We start from the raw sequence: 23,489 nt of genomic DNA, 5'->3' as shown, positions 1-23,489 counted from the left end.
TTTCTTCAGGGTTATATCTTCCTGGTCGAATGTACTTATTGTAAGTCGCTTTGGATAAAAGCGTCAGCTAAATGCAATGCAATGTAATGTAATCACTTCTCAATTATGTTCTCTTGTTATGAAATGTTTTCTCATAAATGATGCGGTAAGCAGGAGGACAGAATTACTTTAAACTGACGGCGTTTTGCATTTCTATAGGTTGGAGATACGAGCATGGTTTTATATACTATCATGTTTAATCATGTTTTATGCCGTTTTCTAAGACTTGATAAGTCGCTCATAAAACACAGGAGGTATGGAAACTAAGAACACCATATGTGGTCAACACATTAGTTGTATTTCCTTTAGCTGGTGGATATATAGTTGCTGATCAACAGCTGGAACACAAACCACCAAATACAAACAAATAATTCAGATCCAGATGTCATGACTCCACTCCGGAGGGATTCCCCGATAATTTCTTACAGTTTCTCATCAAGGGGGGGTCTCCTGTCCCCGGTACAAACACACTGCCTGAGGAAGGCTATGTGTATTTTTTTTTGTCATAAACCTTTTTCGGACCACTTATTTATTTATTTTGGTGACGATCGGATCTCCATGCTGCTACTCTTCAAACTGCATCCACCAAACAATATGATTTATCTCGACCTCCCCAAAATCTGATACGGTGTGAGATGTCTTTTTTTAGCTGTTCTGTCGTCATTTCCTGCGATCTTCTTCCTGCAGTCAGTCAAAATGAATGAATGGGTGTTTATTTGACTATTTATAGGCAAATATGGGCGTTACGTGAAGCCCGCAAAAGCTGCGCTGCATTTCGAGTTGATTGTGATTTATAAAGGAAGACCGGCGTAGGAAGTGCCGTACGCAAGCCCTACGCCGGTACGCAGTGTTTTATGAATCGGAAAATGTCTGTGCGTATTTATTTGCTTTGTCCTACGTAAGCAACCTTCCCACGTGAATCCTACGCAATGGTTTATCAATGAGGCCCCTGGTGACAATTGCTGGAAGTAACTATTTGTGGTGTAAACAAATGATGATAATAATTGAAACAATCAACAACGGCTACTCATACATTTTAATTCTAAAAACAAATCTAATACCACACTGGGACATTTCTTTTGCATGTTTTTTCATCGTGTTTCAAAGCTGCGTTAGTGCACAGTTGCAGATAAAGATACACTATTATCATTAGATTCATATTATTTATAGGATTAGATTTCAGTGGTTGATTTTTTCTGAATATTTCCAATAACTCCGGAGCGTAAAAAATGTATTTAGATAGATGTTATCAAGGCATTCTTTTTATCTTAACAAAATCGACTTCTTTCATTGGTTGGTTGATGTTTAGCCTTTATTGGTGAAGCTCTAAAAAATACTTTTATTATACAGTGATAAATAACTAATAAAAGGATTACTCACTATCAGCTTCATGTCAGCAGCAAGTGGTCCAATGCTGTTATAGAGCCTATTTTTGTTCGGTTTATTTTATGTTGTTTATATTTAAATACTGAATTAAATTGTACGGGTAGCCTCGGGTTTAGATGAAAGTTTAATTTGCCCTTGTTGTTTTAAAGTTGTAATATTTAAACATCTGTTCTGAAAACTTTTTTTTCTTGCTTTTGAATATAGGACAGCAAGCCAGACCAAAATCCAAATCTCAGGTTGAATAAGGCATTTCTGTCAGGTACAGTGAAACATCATTTGGAGGTTTATTTTCCTAAATGCTTTTTAATATCCGGTCAGGAAAAGTCAGAGCCTTTTCTTCAGTGGCTCTCTGTTTTGTGGTTTCAGATAACGCACAGCATGAAATATGTAAAGAGGGAAACTCGGCAGAGTCGGAGCTGACCAGCGATATGGTGTTACTCTGGTCTGGAGAGGACGACAACGACGTCACGGTACAGAGCCTTCCTCCCTGTTGCAAACCAGAATTAAAATGTTGTCCAAAATATATAGACTATATATAAAACTGTAAAAGCTGTGTTATCAAATACGAATGCTCCAGATTAAACTGTATTTGGTGGCAAAAGCTCTCTTTTAATAGTAAAGGTTGCTGACCCCTGTACTAGAGCAACAGATATGTATTCAAACGTGAATGAAAAGTCACCATTTCTCACATCCATCCCTCCCCTCCAGCCGACGGGGTCTCACAGCCCGGTCTTCCCAGAGGAGAGACCTCTTCATCAGGCAGAAAGTGAGACCGCCCCCCCGAACCATGTGACCGCAGCTTCTCCAGGGACGAACAGCAGGTAGAGGAACAAACAACCTCATGAGAACACACTCTTAGCTTTTAATGTAACTTAAGCAGTCAGACACATTCAGTGAGTAAAAAGCATCACTTGTCTATTTAAAGAGTTGAGGGAGGTCTCTTTACAGTACCATAATGCCTTATTGTCTGATCAAGTCTAACATTTTTCTGCCAACACAGCAGCTGCATTTGCAACATAAACAATGACAACTAGTTAAAACAGTAAACAAGGGACAACAGACATTTAACCAATCAACTAATCACTAAATACAACCTGTTGAAGACCCTTGAACCTACATTTGATCTGGGATTAAACTTTATATTTCATTTAAAGATTGACAGGAGTGCTTTAGTCTAACTTCATTAAATCGTAAATCTCCAATTTTATGGCAACAATTCATGTTCGTTGTTCAGGACATGGCTGGGGTCATAGACACTTTTATTTGCAAGCCTCATTATAACTGTTATGCTCATTATAACTCTGTTTGTTTTGGCACTCAGACCTTCTACCTCTCCCACATCAAGCGACCGTCAGCAGCTTGTAGCCACAGAGCGACGTTTACAGCCAATCAGCAGTGAGCCTGCAGAGGGGCCGACAGTGAGCTACTACTGGGGGGTTCCCTTCTGTCCACGAGGCCTGGACCCAGACAAATACACACAGGTGAAGATTTGTTTAAAAAAAAAAAAAAAAAGAACAGTTACAAAGTGTTATTTCAGGACAGTTTTTAACCATCGTAATAGTTCCTGGTTGCATCTTAAATGTAAGGAATTATTGCTTTTCTCTGATTTCGTAACTTGGGCTCTACAAGTGTCATTTGTTTTCATTCAAAGCTTCTACTCAGGTTGCTAATGACGTGGCCAAGTTTTATGCAACACACTTTCCTCATCACAAAACGTTTATAGGTTGGAATATTACCTCTATTGCTGGTTCTGTAACTTATTTTGCTACACCAACCATTAAGCCACAAGAACCAACTAATATGCATTTAACAGTAGTGCTAATCCTTATTTTATTTGCAGGTTTTCTCAAAATGTTGTTAAAATTGGCACTGCTCATGCAATTCATGCTTTATTTTTCTTTCAATTTATTTACAATCTTCTAAAGTTGTATGGAAACCTGGCTCATTTGGCCTTTTTAATAATTTTGTTTTACTGAATTACAGAAACAATAAAAAAGCATTAGCATTCGATATCGATTTCTCACTTTCATCCATCCTGCAGGTGATCATGGCTCAGATGGAGGTTTATGAGAAGAGTCTGAAGCAGGCGCAGAGGTTCCTGCTGAGGAAGGCCGAGTGGGGGGGGGCCGTCCTGCCGCAGCCGGAGGTAACATAACCATCTTAACATGAGTCTGTAACGGGTGAATTTATGGGCTTTATTATTTAGTTTTCTGGGTAGGATCTTGAGCCAAACAAAGGTCTGACCCTGCTACATTTTATGCTATATATTATGCTTCATAAACAGTAAGCTCAGCTTTATTTAGTTATATAGCAGCTTTCACACAAATATGCAACATAAAGTGCTTCAAATTTAGAAAAAACAAACGACAATGGATACGACTTGCCAATCAATAAAATGTACAAAATAAATGTGTAAAAGTCAATATAATCAAATTAAAATAAGAACTCCATGGATCATGAAATATATCAGATGTTTAAAACGGTTAGTTGTGAGTCGGTTAACAAACATTTTTCATTTTATTCCATAGAAATCCTCTTCACCGGAGTCAGCTCCTGAATCACCTCCACAGCCGGTTCAACGAAGGTAAGGCAGCTCTTCTAATACGGGGATATTTTTCTGATATAATCCTGTTAGCCATCACAATCTACAGGATACAACTACCAAATGTAAAGGGACACTGGGAGGTAGGTCAAATGTTTGTATTTTTGTACTCAAAGAATACATTGAAAGTGTTTATCTCAGATATTTAAAATAACAAACATTGCTTATACATCATTATTTCAAGTCTTTGGAAAAAAGATAGACATTCAATGTCCATCATAACTTATTTCTTTAACTTCTGCGTGAAGCTGAATTATTTATAATACTGACCATCCAAACCACACGAAAAGTTAGTAAAGTTATGCATGCTGGCCTTTTATGGGCTCTTCTTCACATTATTTTCCAGTTTTAATGCACTTCAGAATCTGTGAACTATGTACAGATACAGTAAGTATTTTTGCCTCTAGATGTCACTAGTTAATAATTTTCAACTCAGTTCAGCAGACCAAAGTAAAAACGTAACTATCAAGATGATTGTTGGGTTTGAAGGAGCGTTTTGTTTTTGTGACACCAACATTTTTTCATGCGACAATGAAAGCATTACATTCTCACATTTGAAAGGCTAGATGTTCATCATATTAGTTTAAAAAATCCATACAATGGTTAATCACTGATCAACCTAGTTGCATATTTAATGTTGCATTGTATCGACATATGGCTGCCATTTTGTCCAGAGAGAGAACACACAAAATGATGAAGTGGAACGGGTGAAGTCATTATCAAACCAAACAACGTTTATTTATTTGGTTGCATTTCCAGGAGTGGCCTCAGACTAAAAGGTATAAAAGTGTTTGAAGAAGACGATTTCTGTCCAGCCGAGGCAGAGGAGGATGATGAAGAGAAGCAGCAGCAGCAGGAGGAGGAAGGAGAAAGTAAAGAAGAAGAGAAGGAGGAGGAGGAGAAGGCAGCAGAAGGAGGACATGTAGACACTGATGAGGACTGTGAGGTTTGTCCAGGTACGGAAGCTCTTTTCTTTTGACTATCATTAAGGAGCTTGAAGTTGTTATTTTCATGAAATGTATTTATGTTGTATTTGATCGTTAATGAGAAGAGTGTTTTTTATTTTCAAGCGAACAAAAGACTGTGTTAAATTCTCACAAGGCGAGTCTGCTGTTTGTTTGGCTTCTCCTGTGATTATTTTTCGCATGCACAAAAGGCCTTTTATTATGAACCTGCTAACAGTCCTTTGAATCTCTTGTTTGTAACAACAGAAATCCAGCTGAGTGGCAACGATGACGACAGCACACAAGATCTGATGATGGGAACTAGCGCTGGGGCAGCGGTGAGATTAAATACCTAAATCTGCACGGCAACACGAAAGTCTTAAGAGGTTTCTCAACTTTGTTTCATTAACTCTTTGGTTTTTAAACATTGTGAAAGAGACAATTGACAACAATAGCGTTAAGGAGGATGTTCAGATTGAGTTCATTCACAAATCAACAACCTGATATGTTATTCCTGCTTCACCCTGATACGACAACATAGTTTACCTGGCAGGTTTTTTCAAAATACAATGTAAAGATTAACTTCTTTATTAGAAACATGTGTCTGCACATCACAGAAGAGAACCGTACAGAATACATTTAACATGAAGACAGCTATTTTACCACTTCTTCCTCTTCATATAATGACAACATGTTTTCCTATTTGGATTTTAGTCTGAGTGTAAAATGAGTCCAGAGCGGCCGGAGGTCGAGGTGATTCTCCAGGTGGATTCTCCAGCCGAGGCTGAGCGGCAGGAGGAGATGGAGGTGGAAGGTACGGCTCACAGACTGTTCATAAGAAGCAGATGTATTCACTTTGACATAGTTTTCCTGTTTGCCTAAAATTTGGACTTTCCTTCCCCTCTCTAAGCTGTTCTCCCTACATTTCAATCCCCGCAATTGTTAACCTTGATCCAAATAAAGGAATCAATAATCAGGATTAAAATAATATTTTCGTTGGGTCCATTAGGTTTTGCTCCATGTTAGAGTTAAATAGTGGGAAATAAAAAAATATATATATATTTATAATAGCACAACAAGTTAACAATATATACAGTGGTGCTACTTATTTTGAACCATGGATGTGTACTAATCTGGTTATATAATAGGCAGGGGCGGATCTACCGGGGTGGCAACTGCCACCCTAAAAAATAGCCTTGCCACCCCAGTTGGCTGCTTTGTTTTGAAAGAAAAGTTGTGACTCATCGGACATTTATGAGAGAAAATCTCTAACGTCCGAGTGCAAGTGAATGCAGCACAAGACGCGAGCCTTGTAACCCCTCCCCCGGCCCTGGCGCGAGCGTGGAAATATGATAGGCGGCGATTTCATTTGAACAGGATGGCGCAAAACGAGAAGCATTCGAACAAGGAATGAGGTATTTGCGGTCTACAATGACATAGAAGAGACTGTCAAGTTTGGCTGTACTCAGCATTGAATCAAAACGCACTAAAGCTTTGGATCTTAATACGTTTGAGGCGTTTTGCTGAACAACATGGTAATCGCCACATTCAGCTGTTATAGGCATGCCAACTTGATGCTCTGCTCATGGATGATCATAAATAACTGTTAGATGATGACCTTGTATGTGTGTATATCTTTTTTTCTTTGTGGGGGTCTGCCCCCAAAAAACAGTTTTAAGCCCTGAGAAAGTCGAAATAAGACGGTGTGTAAAACTTCACTGCCCAGCCAACACAAAGTAACCACTTTGATTTAATTAGGCCAGTAGGTAAGGACTTTCCACTGGATAATAACTTACTGCAGCGATGTATATGTTTTAGGTGAATACACCTTTTTTAACCCTAACTGATGTAAAGTCAAGGTTGTAACTGGTTGCAATAAAGTCGTGGGGCGCTGAACTGTTCGTTTGAATCTTTTGAATTTTGATACATGATATAATTACTTGTCTTTCAAATTTGAAGGAGGGTGAGCAAGCATCTTGCGGAACGTTCATCATTAACTCCTCCAAAAAATAAAGCTTGTTCAATAATAAATGAATATGTGAATCATAACAGTGATTGACAGCTGATAGGAATAATAAGATTGTTAATAGTATCATATTCATTCAGACAAACATCGATGAGACAGTTAATTAATGTACTTATTGCAGCAGTCTGCATAGATTTGGTACCCCTGCTTCATTCACTAAACTAAGTCTGAACCTTATATATTTATATGTAAGGCTTTACTGATGTGCCACAATAATGTCACCAAATGTTATTGAGTTAAAATATTAATATTGTGGCTTTCCAAGTAACATTGATTGATATGACTGCGATTAAATCAGCATATACTTCTGCCAGGGGATGCCACCCCTCAACATCTCCTGCCACCCTCTTGCCACCCCATGAATATTTGTCTAGATCCGCCCCTGAGCGCTTCTCATCTGCCAAGACAAATCTCGAAGCGCTTCACAGCAAAGGACACTGATACAATTTGAAAGATTAAAAAAATAAAATAAAATAAAAGTCGGAGATAGCGATACAAAATGGCAATACTCCAGGTGTACCATGCTAAAAGTTTATTGGAAGGCCTGCCGAAAGAAGAGGGTCTTAAGGCCGGTTTTGAAGACGTCGGTGGAAGGGGCAGATCTCAGCTGATCTTGGAGGGAGTTCCAGAGGCGCGGGGCGAATGAGCAGAAGGCTCGNGTAGGGTAGGTAGACTAGAGGGCGAATAGGCACGAGCGCACAGCGCCTCCATCGTCAAAGGTCGATCTCTCGGGGTTTGAAAGAAGAAGGGCCGGTGTACGTTGGGTCGAGACTGACCCCGGCTAGGGATTCCGCGACGGCGTCGCGGTCGCTTCTCTTATATGGGGCAGGTAAGACCAAGATCTAGCATGGGGGAACCCAGAGAAGGGTCGACCTAGCACGGACTTTGTGGAGGGGCATCCCTCCGCGGGTCCACGCGTAGGATTGATCCGACGGGCTTGCGTGGAGTTGCCCGAGGAAAGCTGCGCTTCCTCCTCGCCGGAGTTGAGGCTCAGGGACGGGACTACTGGCTTGAAGAGTGGAATAGGGACTCCCTACTGTGGTCGGTGGGACGCGCTCTTTTTGGGTAGAGCCCGGCAACGAATGGGCGCTAGAGTAAAGAAAGCGCAGCTACGTGGTAGGAAGTACTGGTATGCCACATCCCCATCTTTGCTTTTACCGCGCCTATCTGTCTCTTCGAAACGGAAGACCGGCGAGTCGAGGGAAAAGCAGTGTTGCCGACGCATTCAGTGTGAAGTATGGAACTAACCACGGTTTGATGCCTACGAGTTGTCGAGCGAATGCGCTTGAAACTGCGACCATAGTCAAATGGTGGTTAGTGCCCTCAATAACACAACGGATAATCTTTCAATAACTCACAATACTAAAGAGCGCGGATGGATTGTAGGTACTTCCGTTGTACTGTCCTCGCCTCCCGGACGGGGTGAGTCCTACGGTCTTATGAGAAACGCATTCGGGGCGGGGGTGCGTTGGTAGTCCCGGTTTTCAGACTTTCGCTTTTTTTTGCTATGACTTCCACTTTTGGTTACACTTTGGACTTTTTTGTTCTAAACTTTGACTTTTTTATTAGACAAAAAAGTCCAAAGTGTAACCAAAAGTGGAAAGTCTAGCAAAAAAAGCGAAAGTCTGAAAACCGGACTACAACGCACCCCCCCGCCGAATGTTTTCTCCATCAACCGTAGGACTCACCGGTCCGGAGGGAGACCGGTACAACGGGAGGTACCTACAATCCAATCGGCTTCTCTATATTGAGTTATGAACAGATATATGTGTGGCTTATGAAGGGCACTAACCACCATTTGACTATGGTCGCAGGTAGTCAAGGCCAATTCGCTCGACACTCGTAGCATCAACGTTGTTAGTTCCATAATTCACCTGAATGGCGTCGGCACACACTGCTTTTCACTCGACTCGGTCTTCGTTTCGAGAGACAGATGGCGCCGGTAAAAGAAGCGATGGGAGTGGATCTACAGTACTTCCTACCCATACCTGGTTCTTACTCTAGCGCCCATGTTTGCGGCTCTACCCAGAAAGAGGCGTCCCACCGACCACAGAGGGAATCCCCTATTCCACTCTTCAAGCCAGTAGTCCCTCCCTGAGCCATAACTCGGCGAGGAGGAAGCGCGCTTTCCCTCGGTCAACTCCACAAAAAGCCGTGGATCACATCCTACGGTGGACCCGCGGAGGGATCTCCAAAGGTCCGTGCAGGTCGCCCTTCCTGTTGCCCCCATTAGATCTTGGTCTACTCCCTAACGATCATAGAGAAGCCGACCGGAACCGTCGCGGAACCCTAGGGGTCAGTCTCACCAACTACACCGGTCCCTTTTCTTTCAAACCCCCCGAGGAGACGACCTTGACGATGGAGGCGCTGGGCTGTGCTATTGCCACTCTTCTACCTACCTACCTACCTACCTTCCGTATTCCGTTATTTGACACATCTTACACTTTACATCGCATAGGCGTTAGTCTCGTAACAGGAAGCGGGGTGAAGGTGCATACGGGTACTTGCGTCGTATCATAACCGAAACCAACGCCAAGCCTATCCAAATTTTTGTCGAGGATTCAGATTGGGCCATAAGGATAGGAACTGGAGACTCACTTTGCAGTGCCCCAATTCCCTATCACCTATCTTCTTAAGTGTTCCTGAATCCTCTTCTCTGACGCCATGAAATCTCTTAGGCTTACGTGAAAGTGATAGGCCTGCACAATACTACGCGGCCGCCTGCAGTAACACACGCAGACGACGACACCCTTTGATGTCAAAAGCCATATGTCTGCCTCTGATGTTGTACCTACAAATTATTTCTTGCTGCCTGAGTTAGATCTCTGAGACGTGGGCACGGGACTACGAACAACGAAATACGAAATTACTTGTCTGTCTCTTTTATAAGAAGTACTGTTTTAACCTTAACTTTATTTTTTAACCTTTCACTTTGAAGTACGAGCAGTGGGAGAATGGAGGCCAGGTGTAAATTATGTTTACTAGGGTGTAATGATACCTAACATATTTGATACATTTTATAGAAATTTTAGTTATGTTTACATAAATAATATTTTCGCAATCAGAAATTGGTGGATAGTGACACATATAGTGGTAAGTTTGTAGAAAATTTTCACTGTTTGGGTGGTGTCGAGTCACCTTTACAACTGCACATAAAATATTAAAGTCAGTCTTTGATCCAAGTATAAAAGAAAAACTAATATTATGCTACTTTGCAAGTTTTGTTCGTGAAACCGTTGCAATGGTGTATGCAAAATTTTACGAATTTTTCGTGGCCATGAAGTACTATATTAAAGAGGCCAGTATTAGCAAACACAGTCACTTGCCCTGACAAACACTGCAGTTTACGAAGCCGACGTTCCGTAGACACCCGTCGTAAAGAGGAGAGGAAAGCAATCCTCCAGGCTCACCCAAGGATATAATTTCCTAATATTTCCTTACAACTTTAGCCGGACACAGGACTAGCTAAGCATCTCTTAAACTTGCTGTGACATAGTACCGACGCCCACGTGACTCCCTGACAGGCCCAGTAAAGTGAATCAATCCTTCCAAGGCGATTCGATTTACCTGATAAGCTTGCGTTGGGACCAAAAACGCTAGTCTAGTCTTGATGGAAAAATCTAGCTCAGGGTGTAAGGTATAAGTGCAATAAACTGTGCTAGAATGTGAAATTACGTATCCGCAATCAAGCATTGTCCTTCCCCACTTCCACGTAGCTCCATGAACGCAGCATAGTATTGGCTTGGGTTGCGTTCGGATAGTTTAAAAATCAGCTCCTAAGTTCTAACCCTATCTCCTATTCCTTGACCTCTGAGTGAAACGTCACGGGGTTAAGGGATAGTGGATAGGAGAATTCAAAAGGACTTAGGAGAAGAGACTGCGGTACTTTAGAGAATCCGAATGCACTTTCACTATCCGACGTGTTTATGATGCGCCAGCGGACGTCATTGTGTGCGTCTGCTGCTGTGGGGAAACTACAGTTTTCTATACAGCGGACTACAACATGGATGTATAATAAGAACGACGGACTCATCTAGAGACTTGCACCGTGCCCTGATGCTGTTGCTTTATGCTTTATGAACAACAGAGAAACATATTCTTCATGACCAAAATTGGAATTGAAATAAAAAATGAAAGTGAAACTTATGCTCGTCACCCTCTACCTCCGGTCCACATTAATACAAATGATCCCAATACGTATGATTGTATAAATTAATATCTTAAAATCAATACAAATGTATTTATTATAAACGTTAGTCTTTAACACCTATCACTGTGTATATCACCATTCAAACATCTTTTAAAAGTTGAACAAACCCCACACAGCTCAGTGAAATGTTGACTTTATTTGATAATTTCAGTCAAAACTAAGGTTCATATTTCTCTTTTTGATTATAATACTGATGAACGTTCAAAACAAAGCACTTTGGCAACTTACCACATACGTTTTAAAATGCTTAATAAGCACCGTAACTTTCATGATATAATTTCTCCGTCATAATCGTTTGTGTCAGTGAACGGCCGACTGTTGTGTGACGTCAAATGCTGCGGCTGCAAGGCATTGTGGGGCAGCATTTTCTCCTCTCCTTTCGGTTAGGGAGGTCCAGTGGTTCCTATATTAAAGGAGGTTATAAAGGAAGTTTGAAATCTCCTTTCCTATCATTCTAGAGAATTTGAACGACACTTATCATGGCTGCCACTGAGGGACTTCCGGGTCATTTCACTTAGTTAGGAAGGTTCCTAAGCTAAATGGACTATTCGAACGCAACCCTGGTTTTTGCGATCAGAATCAGAATACCTTTTTAATCAGTCCCACAGGGGATACATTTACATTGTTACAGCAGAGAGGAGCCAAAGACAGCTTAATGTTACCTAAAGCATGCATACAAAAAGTATTAAAGATTAAAAAAAGAAATTATATATTTTTTTTAAGTGACACATTTTACATAATAAACACCATGTAACAGTTCTGCGGATTTAGCAGCCAGGTATATATTGCACAGTTTTTAACGGCATATATATATTGCACATATTGCAAATATTGCACATAGTTGTTATTTATCAACAAGAGGTGTTATAGTCTGTGTTGTTTTGTGCGGGTTCTAGGGGCTCTGACCGCTGCAGGAAGGAAGGACCTGCGGTGTCTCTCCGTGAGACAGCGGGGGATGGCGTCAGGTCCACCAGAACAACCTGTTGGCTCGTTGCGGATACGTAATTTCACATTCTAGCACAGTTTATTGCGCTTATACCTTGATTGTTGCCAACTACGATGCTCAACAGCTCGCTTAACGGAACTTTGACGCTGGTATCAGTTTACCACCAATCACGGGAGTATTGTGTATAGAAAGTATTGAGTTATATTTCTCGCGCTACCTAACATCCATGAAGGCAACATGACAGAGGGAGGCCTGCCACTCAGGATGCCAAACTACTCTTTGGTAAGCCCCGCCCCCCCACGCAACATCAGGGCCAAAAGTCTTGAAGCGAAAAAAAACGATCTGAAAGCGAAAAACGATCTGAAGGTGAAAAGCAATGCGAAACCTGAAAAAAATAATTGTTTTGAATCTGAAAACGAATAATCTGCAACTGAAAAAAATAAGGATTCAAATATCAAAATATGTATAAAAGTGAAATCTGAAAATAAATATTTTATTCAAAAAAATTGCTGAACTGAATCAAAATAATATTCAACCTGGAAAATGATTTCAAATACTTATTTTTATTTTGAATACATCATTGTATTTTTCAAAGTTCAGGATAAAAACTTGAACTTTCAAATAAAAAATTTTTTTTTGAATGATCAAAACTTATGACCCTGAAATAGCTCCATATGCAGCATGCTAATGGTAACACACGCCAAACATGCTAAATCATATCAGAAGGCATCACCCAGATTTGCCAATCACCGGAGCCCGCCAAAAGACAACAGCAGTTCAACAGCTTATCCCCGCTGCTTTTAAGAAGCCAATAGACATGAAAGCCAAGAGACCAAAATAAATAACGGAAGCTATTGGCATATGTTTTTCAACTACTATGCGCTCTTGAAACACTTTCTTATTATTTATTGTGTAATATTTTCAAGACATTCTTTTTAGTTTTACAGCTTGATGAAACCTTTTTGTTTGACATCAGCAATTATAGATAATCTGGGCATCTGAGTGTGTGTGGTACTGTTTGTGGTTTGTTTTTCACTGTGTAATACAGTTCATTATTCAAAAGTTAGAGTTCCTTATTTGTATACTGAAACTTGCACTACTGTTCAAAATAAATAACAACAAACCTGGAATTATGCATTTGGGACTTTCTTTTGCTTTTTCTTGTTGTACCGAACTGTGACCCCCAGACCGAGGTACATACCGAACCGTGAATTCTGTGAACCGTTACACCCCTATGTAACACTGTAACCTTTTCAAGTAAAGGATTCCTGATTTTTAAGGTACATGTTTTTAAGAAGATAATCCTTAAAATGAGTTTATGTGACTTTTTTCAGCCCCAGTGGACAAAAAGACAAACGTCCCTGTTAGCAGTGATGTTGGAGGACAGCATGAAAAGAGGACAGAGGAGCTGGATCCAGATGTGAAGGAGATAAAATATCGGGTGCTTCAAAGGTCGTCGTCTCCTGAACTAGAACCTGAAGACAGAGTGGACTGTCCCATCTGTCAGAGCTCCTTCCCGCTGACGCAGATCGAGAGACACGCTGCGTACTGCGACGGAGAGGAGGGCGCGAGAAAGCCGGAAAAAGACTGTTTCCAAGGTGACAGAAACTATATTCTGTTTAACACACAAGGTCTCTTTCAAACATTTTTTTATTATATTCTGAAGCCCTCATATCAGCTTTCACACAGCTAAATGCAGTTCAAAGGGCTTCACAACTGGCTGACAAGGGGATGAAGCACCCACAAAAATATATTTCATTAATATTTTAGTAATTATAATAATTTATAATAATTTCTGCTGAGTAGGAACGTTTTTGTGATTTGTTATTTATTTTGATCACATTTTAAATATTGCTAGATATTCATGACATACATTTACAACAATATCACATCGACTTGCTCTTCTATTTCAAGCCCATCTGTTTAAATATTTTTCTGGTATGTCTATGATGTGCACTAACATGTATAGTCAATCTGCAGTTTTAGATGATTAATGCTTAAAAGGATGTGATTATTAATGCTTTAAACCAGGGGTTCCCAACCTTTATTGTGCCAAGGACCGGCAGATACATAAAAAAAATAAAAAAATAATTTTTTGATAAAATATTTTTCAATATTTATAATTCTGCAAATATTACGATAAACTCACAGCTATTTCGCGGCCCGGCAGTAAGACCGGGAGTTGGGAACCCCTGCTTTAAACAACCCCTTCCTTTCCTCTCTATAGTGTCATTGAAGCCTCGTAGGAAGAGACCAAGGTTAGCCGAGGCGAGTTCTGCAGAGACCGGCGAACCCTCCAACAGTGGCAAGTAAGTAGGTACGACCTGTGTGTATTTACAGGGACACCTCAGTGTTTTCAGACACGTTGTTGTTTTCTGACTGGGTTTTATTTTCCACAGGATCCAAGAGAAATGTTACATCTGTCAGAAAGCTGTTCCCCTGAGAGACTACAGCCGACACACAGAGCTCTGCATCCAGAGGCAATCCTCAAATTGTCAATCCAATGCAGCCGTAAGCACACACACACAAACACACACACACACACACACACACACACACACACACACACACACACACACACACACACACACACACACACACACACACAGACACAGACATACAAGAGTGATCTACTGACAATATGTTTACATTTCAATGGTTTGAGATGCAATAACATGCAACTAAAACTTTTCATGTATTGGATCTGACCAGTTTTTTGATAATATATATTTGTTGTCATATTTCTGACCTTCAGAAGGGAAATCTGCTGTCGGCTCTGGAGAAAACAGAGAGTAGATATTCAGGTGAGTCTGAAATGATTTCTAAGTGTTACAACACAAAGGCTGCAGTCATGCTGACACTTGTTCAAAGTACTTGGCCACAGTGTTTTTAGCTAAATGCCTACGTCAGCAAACCAACCTGCTGATGTTGAGTACATATACAGGGTATTGTTTAGAATCTTAGTTTAGCGTCGAAGCATGCTAAACAAATTGGGCCTTTCAGTGTCTAGTTTATTTCCTCTAGCTCCATAGTAAAGGTTTTTGGTAAGAGAAACACAACCTTACTCACCTAAAGCCAGAAACTGTGTTGGATCAACAGAAAATGTATCTGCACACTTCTTGATAGTCAAATTATTCATCTTTTAGAGTTTTTAACCCGTAAAATGTGAGGATTTTGCTACTTCTCTCGAATTTATCCAGTTGAAAATGTAATATCTTAATTAAAAAAAACGATGTGAAGACGTCAACTTGTGGTCTACCAGGCGTTATCAAGGCAAAATGCAGTAATACAAAATAAAGTTGTCTGATCAGTTTATAATAAATTTGATGGCGTAGCCCTCGTTGATGATTCAGAACTTTAATATTCTGGTTAACACATCAAACTTTGATCCCATGACCTTTTTTTTTAACTATCCGATCATTACCTACGTACAGCGAGAACTAAAAAAGGAAAAAATCAGCAGTAAAACATTTGATTTGTTTCTTATTACACTGGCTTCTTGTCGTTTCTTCACAGAGGCCGTGCCGTCTGGATCCAAACTCCCACAGAGGTAAAGACATCCTGTTCAAAACAGTTTATGAATCAAGTTACATTAATCTTTTTCTTATCATTTTTATGTATTGTGAATGAAGAGGGCTTGGATTACTAATCCCTTTGCACAGATTCACATATAGAGATGTGACTCTGTATGCTAAAAAGTTAAGGCCCTTTTCAAATAAAAACAAGTTCATTAGAGCCGAATAAAACAAAATGTAATGCACCTCTGTGATATTTGATTACTAAGATGAAAACAACAAGCCAAAGATACTTATTTCACCAAACCACGTTTTGAGATGTTTTGTTGTATGTTTGTTCTCTTTTAGAGAAGTCATAGACCTGCGGGATGATGATGATGAAGAGGAGGAGGGTGACAGTGTTTCAGTGCTCAGGATCAGTAACTCTCCCATCAGATCCTTCACTCCCATCTCAGAGGCCACCGACTGCCTTATCGACTTCAAAAAACAGTATCGAGGGAAGAAGCCGCGCCAAAGAAGAAAATGAGGATGACCTGACTGAAAAAACTGGAAACCAGAGCCTTAACTTAAAACCCATCAGGTTGGACGTGACATTACGACTTCCTGATGTTACATATTTATGCCGGTAACTGAATACAAACTGAGCATTTGGAGGACTGATTGTTTTTGTGCCACTAAATGTTACGTTTGTTATTTTAAAGGTGATTCAGACTACCTCTTTATGAATTGAAATATTTCCCTTTGAGTTATTTTGTACGAGTGGCTGTCTTGACAGTATGATTATTGACTACAGCATCATGTCTAAACCCCCGGAGTGTCAATCAGATACATAAAAACATGATACTGGATTTCAACTTTGAATATGAAACTAAATAATTGATTGTATTCTTTGTTTCACCACTTTAGTCAAAATATCTCAACAACGATTAGATGGACTGCCATTAAACTTGTAAATGTTCTCCACAAGATGAATCCTACTATTGATGATCTTCTGAAGTTTTCTCCAGTGCCACCTGCAGGTCAAACACTCAAGTTTATGCCAGGAAAATGCAGCACAACATTCAACATATTGGCATGCTGTTGTTAGCACGTAAAGTTACTAAATTGTAATCCACCTAATATTAAATGTTACAAATTAGCATGTTGCACCAAAATGATTGACAGACATTGATTGGATATTTACCGTGCTTTCCGGACGCAAAAGCACATGCTAGCTTTTTTGCTAATGTTAGCATTTTAGTTAACAGTAAGCTAATGCAAATATTATAATGTGTTAACCTGACTTCAGATCTATGAATCACATCTGATTGATTGATTGATGGCATGGCAGTTGCCAACCTATTTTCTGTCCACTTAAAAAAATGTTTTACTCTTAAGTGAGAAAGTATTCAATTTTACAGAAATAATTAATTGAGTCTACATCAGAATAATTAAGGCAACACAAAATTGCAATTAATTCTGTTTCTCAGGTTGTTAGCATGCAGTTGTTAGATAACGTCTCAACATGTTAAGAGCTCGGTCTGAAGAGTCGTAAATGTCCTAAAATGGCCACCGTATAGAAATGTATTTACGTTACAGCATGACCTTCTTTCTGCCAAGAACCTAAGGTCAAGCAATACACTTTTTTTAGAGCTAAAAATAACAAACTTGGATCGTCAATTTTTAGTTCTCTTATAAATGTTAATGACACATGCATATAAGTATTATCAAACACAAATAACAGGAAAAGAAAAGTCCTGACTGCATTTCTTTGACGAATGCACACCTCTAAATGGATCAGAGAACGCCACTATTTGAATATTTTGTGTTGTCAAATTCTGAGATCTGTTAACACATTTTTTGGGATTCAAACGTACTACCTTAACGTCACCTGCTCTTACTACGATTTAAACATGCAGTCCTGATGGTTTACATAATATTCACATGGTTTCTTTTTAGGAATCAATTTCAATCTGTGGTATTCAAATCTGCAAATAAGCTTCTCAAAAATGTCTCCCCTCTCCTGTTAAATTGTTTAGATCAGAGCAGTTTGCTTCACTGCGGACCATTTTTATCACACTAAATATTTCCTGCAGAGTTGATGGATATATAAGTACTCGTTTCTTTGTGTCTTTGACTAAATGCTCTGAGTATCGGCATTGAATACTGTAACAGCACTTAAGAGTTAAAATTGTAAGTTGTTGGAAGTAAACTCAATGTAACGCACTGAACGCAAGTTTGTTAATTGTAGAGATAATACAGGAGATGCTACGTGATAATTTTGCAACATAAATTTACTTTTTTTCTTATTTTGTCTCTGAAAAAATCTGATTTTCACACAGATAGTGTTTGTCTGAACCTTCAGTGTGCCATCGTTACATTTTACTTGCATTTCCTGTGAGACTTTGAAGCAATGCGGGGACATTCAGACTGTTTTGTAAGACTCTGTCACAATGGTGTGTTGCACCAACTGTGCCAAAGTTTAGGAGGATAAACTGTTACCTAAGTCGACTTCAAATAACGGATTGAAAGACTTGTATGCCCTGAATTAACATTTTATTTATAATGTTACGGTCAAAAGTACACACACATTATCAGCAATAAAAAAGAGTGTCACCTTTAATGCATTTAACTGCTGCTCTTTTTTAACTATTTACCATGGATTCTTTTTTATTAAATAAGGATTAGACTTCTGGTTATTTACTCCGTTAATGGACTGATTATTAAGTGACCCTGTTACCCCTGTTTTTAATGTTTAGACTAGTTTATTAAGAACAGATTATTTTCTTCTGAAAATCTCAGAACTAAAAATAAATGTCACATGTGACCCTTATCCTCTTCTGTAAAAGTATAAATACAAAAATGTATAGATTATGTGGTGTAAAAAGTAGTCGAAAGGTATAAAACCTCTGACAATTGTTCAAATTTGACTGTGGCGCAGTTGAGTACAGTATGTGCGTTGGTGTTCGGATCAGGGGAGCACAGGTTCAAACCCCACTGCAGTCAGCATGTCGTTGTGTCCCTGGGCAAGACACTTCACCCCAAATTGCTCCTGTAGGGATTGCCCACAGTATTGAGTATAAGCCGCTTTGGATAAAAGCGTCTAACAAGTAATATGTAATGCAGCGGTTACCAACCTTTTTCAACTCAGGGCCCACTTAAGAATCACATTTTTTTTTTCGCAGCCCACATTCAACCATAAACAATACGGAGGCTAAATAAAGTTCTGATTGGTCAATTCAGAACATGTGACACGTTGTTGATCCAGTAGTACAGACCGCTGTCAAGGACTGTAATGACCATTGCTAAGGAGGATCGAGAAAGAGAAAGGAAAAGAGGTTAAAAATAAATAAATCTTAATAATGAAAATGTTTCCGCACAAATCAATAATTATTTGGCGGCAATATTCATATATTTTATTTGGGCTTTTAGATGAAGACCGCACACAGTTAATAAATATAACTATTCTTCTGGCTAGAATACATATTTATTTTTTAAACTCAATCAATGAGTAATCTTAATTTAAGGCGTTTGAAGAGTAGATTAAAAATACAATTTCTTTTGGAAAAGATTATTGCCACACAAAATCAAAGGGTGGCTCAAAACGCCATGAAATGGGAAATAATGAGCTCTAACGAAGAGTGGGATTAAAGGAACAATACATATGCTTGCCATGTTGTGCTTTTGGGGATATCTGGTTGTCAACCTATTTTTGTTTGTGAAATGTTGAAGTGATCCTACTGACTGTATCTTTATTTATTCTGTTTTTGTTTGAGATGGGAATGTAATCTCCTATGTTATTGTTATGTCCATGTTTCTGTCTTTAGCCTGTACACAAAAAATAAAAATGTGGCGGCCCAATTGCAATGCCTATGGGTTACCTATGGGGTATCCCACAGGTTGGGAACCGCTGATGTAATGTCTTATAGAAGGTAGAGTAATAAGTAAGAAATAGCCTATACATTATAAAGTGGCATGGAAAATAATGATTTTTATCTGAAGGACATTACTTGAGTAAACCAGTGTGATAAACAGTATTTTTGTAAGGAAAGGAGGACGTTTGCAAACTTATTTCAAAGCAGAGATAATGACCCCTAATGTAAGGTAGAACTATTTTGTGTAAAATGACTGCGCTCCTCGTGTGCCTTTACCCACAGAGACACCTGCCTCTGCACATGAAACGAGCACTCCTTAATTTCCTTTTGGGTTCACCAGCACCACACGGTGTCCTCTCGGCCAACCTCGGCTCTGGTCACCTTAAGTTTCGGTTTGTTCCGTGAAATCAGCTGTTTGGATCCGTGCGTAAAACATGACTCACCCGGACATCCTCCATCTGTCAGCAAACACTGCGCTTCTTCACGTTGCGAAATCATTAACTCTGCAGATGAAGTGGGTGGAAACTTTTATACATACAGTCTATGGTGTGAACGCAAGCCGAGTTCTTTCTCTCTTGTCTTATTCTCTGAGGAAGTTAATTTCTGTCTCTCGGACGAAGCGCTGCAACACACCTGTAAGTTACTTTTCACTTGTTTTGTGCGAAAAATAAACACCAGGTTTTGAAACAGAGTTGAATTTTCCACAATATTATTGTGACTTTTCTAAAGTTGGCCCTCTATCAATTACCTTTTTTAAAGCCTCACTTATGTATAGTGGGTCACACTTTTAGACCAACGTTACATGTGATAATCACTGTAGCCTAGATGTGCTGTTAAAAGTTGTCAAACAGGTTGCTATTTAAAGTTTTTCCACATGCCATTCTCATTATTTTTTTTAATTAGGATTTTAACGAAATTTTTGGTAAAAATGTTCATCTTTCTTTTCTCAAACTTTGATTTGACGCCAATAGTCTTTGTTTTCCTTTTAATGACACCCAAGCCAGCCCCTAAACCCCAGATCATGAACGACTAAGCTTTATTAAGTGACTTTTCAAAGTAAGGTAGGCTCTATTTATTAGCTTGTTTAAATTCTCATAAAATGTTTCTTAAATTGGGTCACCTTGTTCTGCTGCTGTTGTACTGACATGGAAAGTAAAACCTTGAGTCAGTTTAACTTTACATGTGATGATCCCAGTTCAAGCTATTCTAAAGAGTACATTTCAACCTGTTATTTAGATGATATACATTGGCTAATATAAGATAAAGCTAATAATGTGTTATGTTCTTTTCCTGCAGGTGACGAGGCATTGCTGAAATACCACCTCTAAAAATAAACTGCATCCAGGTAGAAGAAAAGTGAGTGTTCAAGGTTTTCATTCTTGCTAACAGGCACTGTGACACACTTAAGGAATGCAGTTTTTAAAAACCTATACTCTCTGACCTTAAAATCAAAAACCAGTGGAGTTAAAGGTACGGTAGGTAATTCACTTCAGAAACACTTTTTGTTAAATTCCATGGAATGCTCTTAGCATCCCGATAGCAATGAATAAATGTAATGCGTTGACAATAAATATATACAAATATTTCATCTGTGGAAGCCGTGGCGCTGTAAAACGCAATTATAATAGGCAGATAATTGGACTTGGTTTACCTGCCTGTCAGCATTTCATCTCGTGCACAAATTTATCTCGTGCCCTCATTGGTCATGTGCGCGTTCGTGTGTGTTGGAGGAGGGGCTCTGTACGGAAGTCTGAAGGAAGGGGCATATTTTTTTCGGTTGTTTACTTTCAAATTCTAGCTTACTCGAGTCGAGCCTGTTTCTCCATTCTTACCTACCCTACCTTTAAAAGGCCAATACATTTCATGTGATATTATCTTAAGGGTGCACTCCTCCCTAAAAGCTAACCAAAGGTAATCCAAAGTGATGTCATCAGCTGAAGCCTCCCCTGTCAGAGATGCTAAATCTTTTGTGAATCTTTTTCAGGGTGTGTCAGGGTTTCAGTGATGTTGCTGGAACAGGTATTCTAATTAAGTACTAAGTACTGCATAAAAAATGGTACTTAATTTTTTTAAATTTAATAACAATTAGGAATATGTAGCCTACTTAAAGTATTCGGAGTAAAGTCATTGCAAAAAAACCTCTAAACACATTTAAATATATAATAAATATTTTAAAGCAAAAGCAGCAAAACTTCACATTTAAGAAGTAACATATTTTTGAACATAAAATGTTAACTACTTGAGTAAATGTGCTCTCCATCTCCATGTTACTTTCCATCACTGTACTTGACAGTTACTTTATTTCAGATCTGTAATTCTAAATCTCTAAATCTGTCATGTAACTGGACTTCCCAATCCGAGCCTTTTAGTATTTAGTATGCTGATACCTTCTGATCTGTTATGTGTGCTTTAATGTTGTGTAATTGCCTATGTGACGCATTCAAAAAGATAGCTGAAGCTCCTTTTTCACAAGATATTGAAGATGTTTGTTAAAAAAGTATACGGTTAATGTTAAACTATTGGTATTCTATGAATGGATGTAGTGTACAGTGACTTCTAACAACTTGTCGGCCTGCTGCCGGTGGAAACTGAGAATAGAAGCTGAGTTTGTTCAATCAAAACAAAGGGCTGAAAGAAGCTAAAACTCTCCTTAAAGCTGAGTTGAGCTGCAATCTACTGTAAAACAAACCCTTAATAGTTGTGTAGGCAGAACTTATTGTGAGGATTTCCCTTTTCTGAAAGAAATAAGGCAAAACATTTATAAAAAAGTGATCGAATTGGAATTGCTGGAGGCCTGTTAGCTGTTCTATATTACCAAAAAAATATTATTATTTTCTCTGATTAATGGGAAAAAGGTCTGGTATTTAAGGTCACTAAATTAATATTTTTACAACTTCAACTACAATTCATACTCTTAATTGAACTAATGCTGTGTTGTCTGGTTGAGTTCTGGAGTTCAATGAGGATGTTAGAAGCAGATTTCCCCAGACAGTATTGAGCCCTTTTTACCGTGTGACTCCTCACTTCAGTATCGAGCCAAGATCAAAATTGAAAGCTCAGTTCCCAAGATAGAAATCTCATTTAAAAGATAACCTCACATGACGATATCTAATTACAACTTTCTCTCTATTCGTACCCCACTTGTGTTTTTTGTTAGCACACTGGTTAAAGTAACCCTTAAAATGTACTTTTTTTACGTTCTCCTTTGTATTTGTTATTCGTTTATGGACTCTAAAAGTCAAACAGGACTTGTTCCCCTTTTTATGTCACATTACTGTTTGGGGACCTGATACTGTAAAGCAACGTGATCTATGATGAAATAAAAGCTGTTGTTACTGTCAATTTGTTTCAGAGTTAAAATGTATTTGCAGTATTAAATTATAAACCTATGGTTACCAGTATAGTGGTGCAATTTCTGGTTTGGAAATATGATTGATTGCACATGAAGCCACCGTCTAAACGGTCTTTTGTAACAATCCACATCTTAAACTCGATCCCTTACATCAAAAAGAAACTACTTAGATTTACAAATTACATGGTTTAGATTCATTTAGCAAAATGTTTCATGTCTTTATCAAGGAAATGATGAGTTATTATTGTTGATTAATTCCATGCTTATTGAGTGTCACCATGAAGAAGCACTTAACACAACAGCTGAACTTGATGTGAACAGCGTTGGTTTTGCAGGTATTTTACCATAAAATTGAATCAAAATATGAAAATATAAATGTCTGATTCACATTTCATGACTATCAAATCAAGATATTCCAATTTAGACCAAAACAGTTTAAGCTGTTAGAAAAAAAGTCCGAAGATGACCAAAGTCATTATAAGCTTGGGGGACACAAAGGGCACCCGATACCCTGTAGCGAGTAAAACTCTAACACAGAAAAGACCTGTCTATGCTGCCCCAGAACGCCTCGTTGGAGATTTCTCTTTTTCCATTGTTTTCTTCCTGGGTATAGTG

At 38.9% G+C, this 23,489-nt stretch overlaps 1 protein-coding gene and 1 long non-coding RNA gene across 2 annotated transcripts; both read left to right on the top strand.

The window, feature by feature from the left end:
* The first annotated feature begins 1,433 nt into the window (after positions 1-1,433).
* On the top strand, positions 1,434-16,806 carry LOC104946451 (BRCA1-A complex subunit RAP80-like). Its single transcript, XM_010772285.1, has 15 exons — positions 1,434-1,684; positions 1,792-1,895; positions 2,134-2,246; positions 2,747-2,906; positions 3,467-3,571; positions 3,954-4,009; positions 4,787-4,983; positions 5,239-5,309; positions 5,686-5,785; positions 13,488-13,751; positions 14,381-14,462; positions 14,553-14,664; positions 14,909-14,957; positions 15,670-15,703; positions 16,017-16,806. Exons 2-15 carry the CDS (start codon positions 1,854-1,856, stop codon positions 16,192-16,194), a joined length of 1,563 nt encoding a protein of 520 aa, XP_010770587.1. The 5' UTR covers positions 1,434-1,684; positions 1,792-1,853; the 3' UTR covers positions 16,195-16,806.
* A 3,078-nt stretch (positions 16,807-19,884) lies between these two features.
* On the top strand, positions 19,885-20,870 carry LOC104946449 (uncharacterized). The gene is made up of 2 exons (XR_798449.1): positions 19,885-20,157; positions 20,819-20,870. It is a non-coding gene; the product is annotated as an uncharacterized lncRNA (long non-coding RNA).
* Positions 20,871-23,489: the final 2,619 nt, after the last annotated feature.

This window comes from Notothenia coriiceps, unplaced genomic scaffold, assembly GCF_000735185.1.
Source record: "Notothenia coriiceps isolate Sejong01 unplaced genomic scaffold, NC01 NC01_scaffold00011106, whole genome shotgun sequence".
NCBI lineage: Eukaryota > Metazoa > Chordata > Actinopteri > Perciformes > Nototheniidae > Notothenia > Notothenia coriiceps.
Note: the sequence above shows the minus strand (reverse complement) of the source record. Positions and strands in the feature narration are given on the sequence as shown.

What these genes read in the sequence shown, in the direction of transcription:
- LOC104946451 (XM_010772285.1), top strand. Translation starts at nt 1,854, where the DNA reads ATGGTGTTACTCTGGTCTGGAGAGGACGACAACGACGTCACG. An exon ending in CCGTCCTGCCGCAGCCGGAG is followed by an intron (nt 3,572 to 3,953) that starts GTAACATAACCA and finishes TTTATTCCATAG; the next exon opens with AAATCCTCTTCACCGGAGTC. An exon ending in GAACCCTCCAACAGTGGCAA is followed by an intron (nt 14,463 to 14,552) that starts GTAAGTAGGTAC and finishes TATTTTCCACAG; the next exon opens with GATCCAAGAGAAATGTTACA.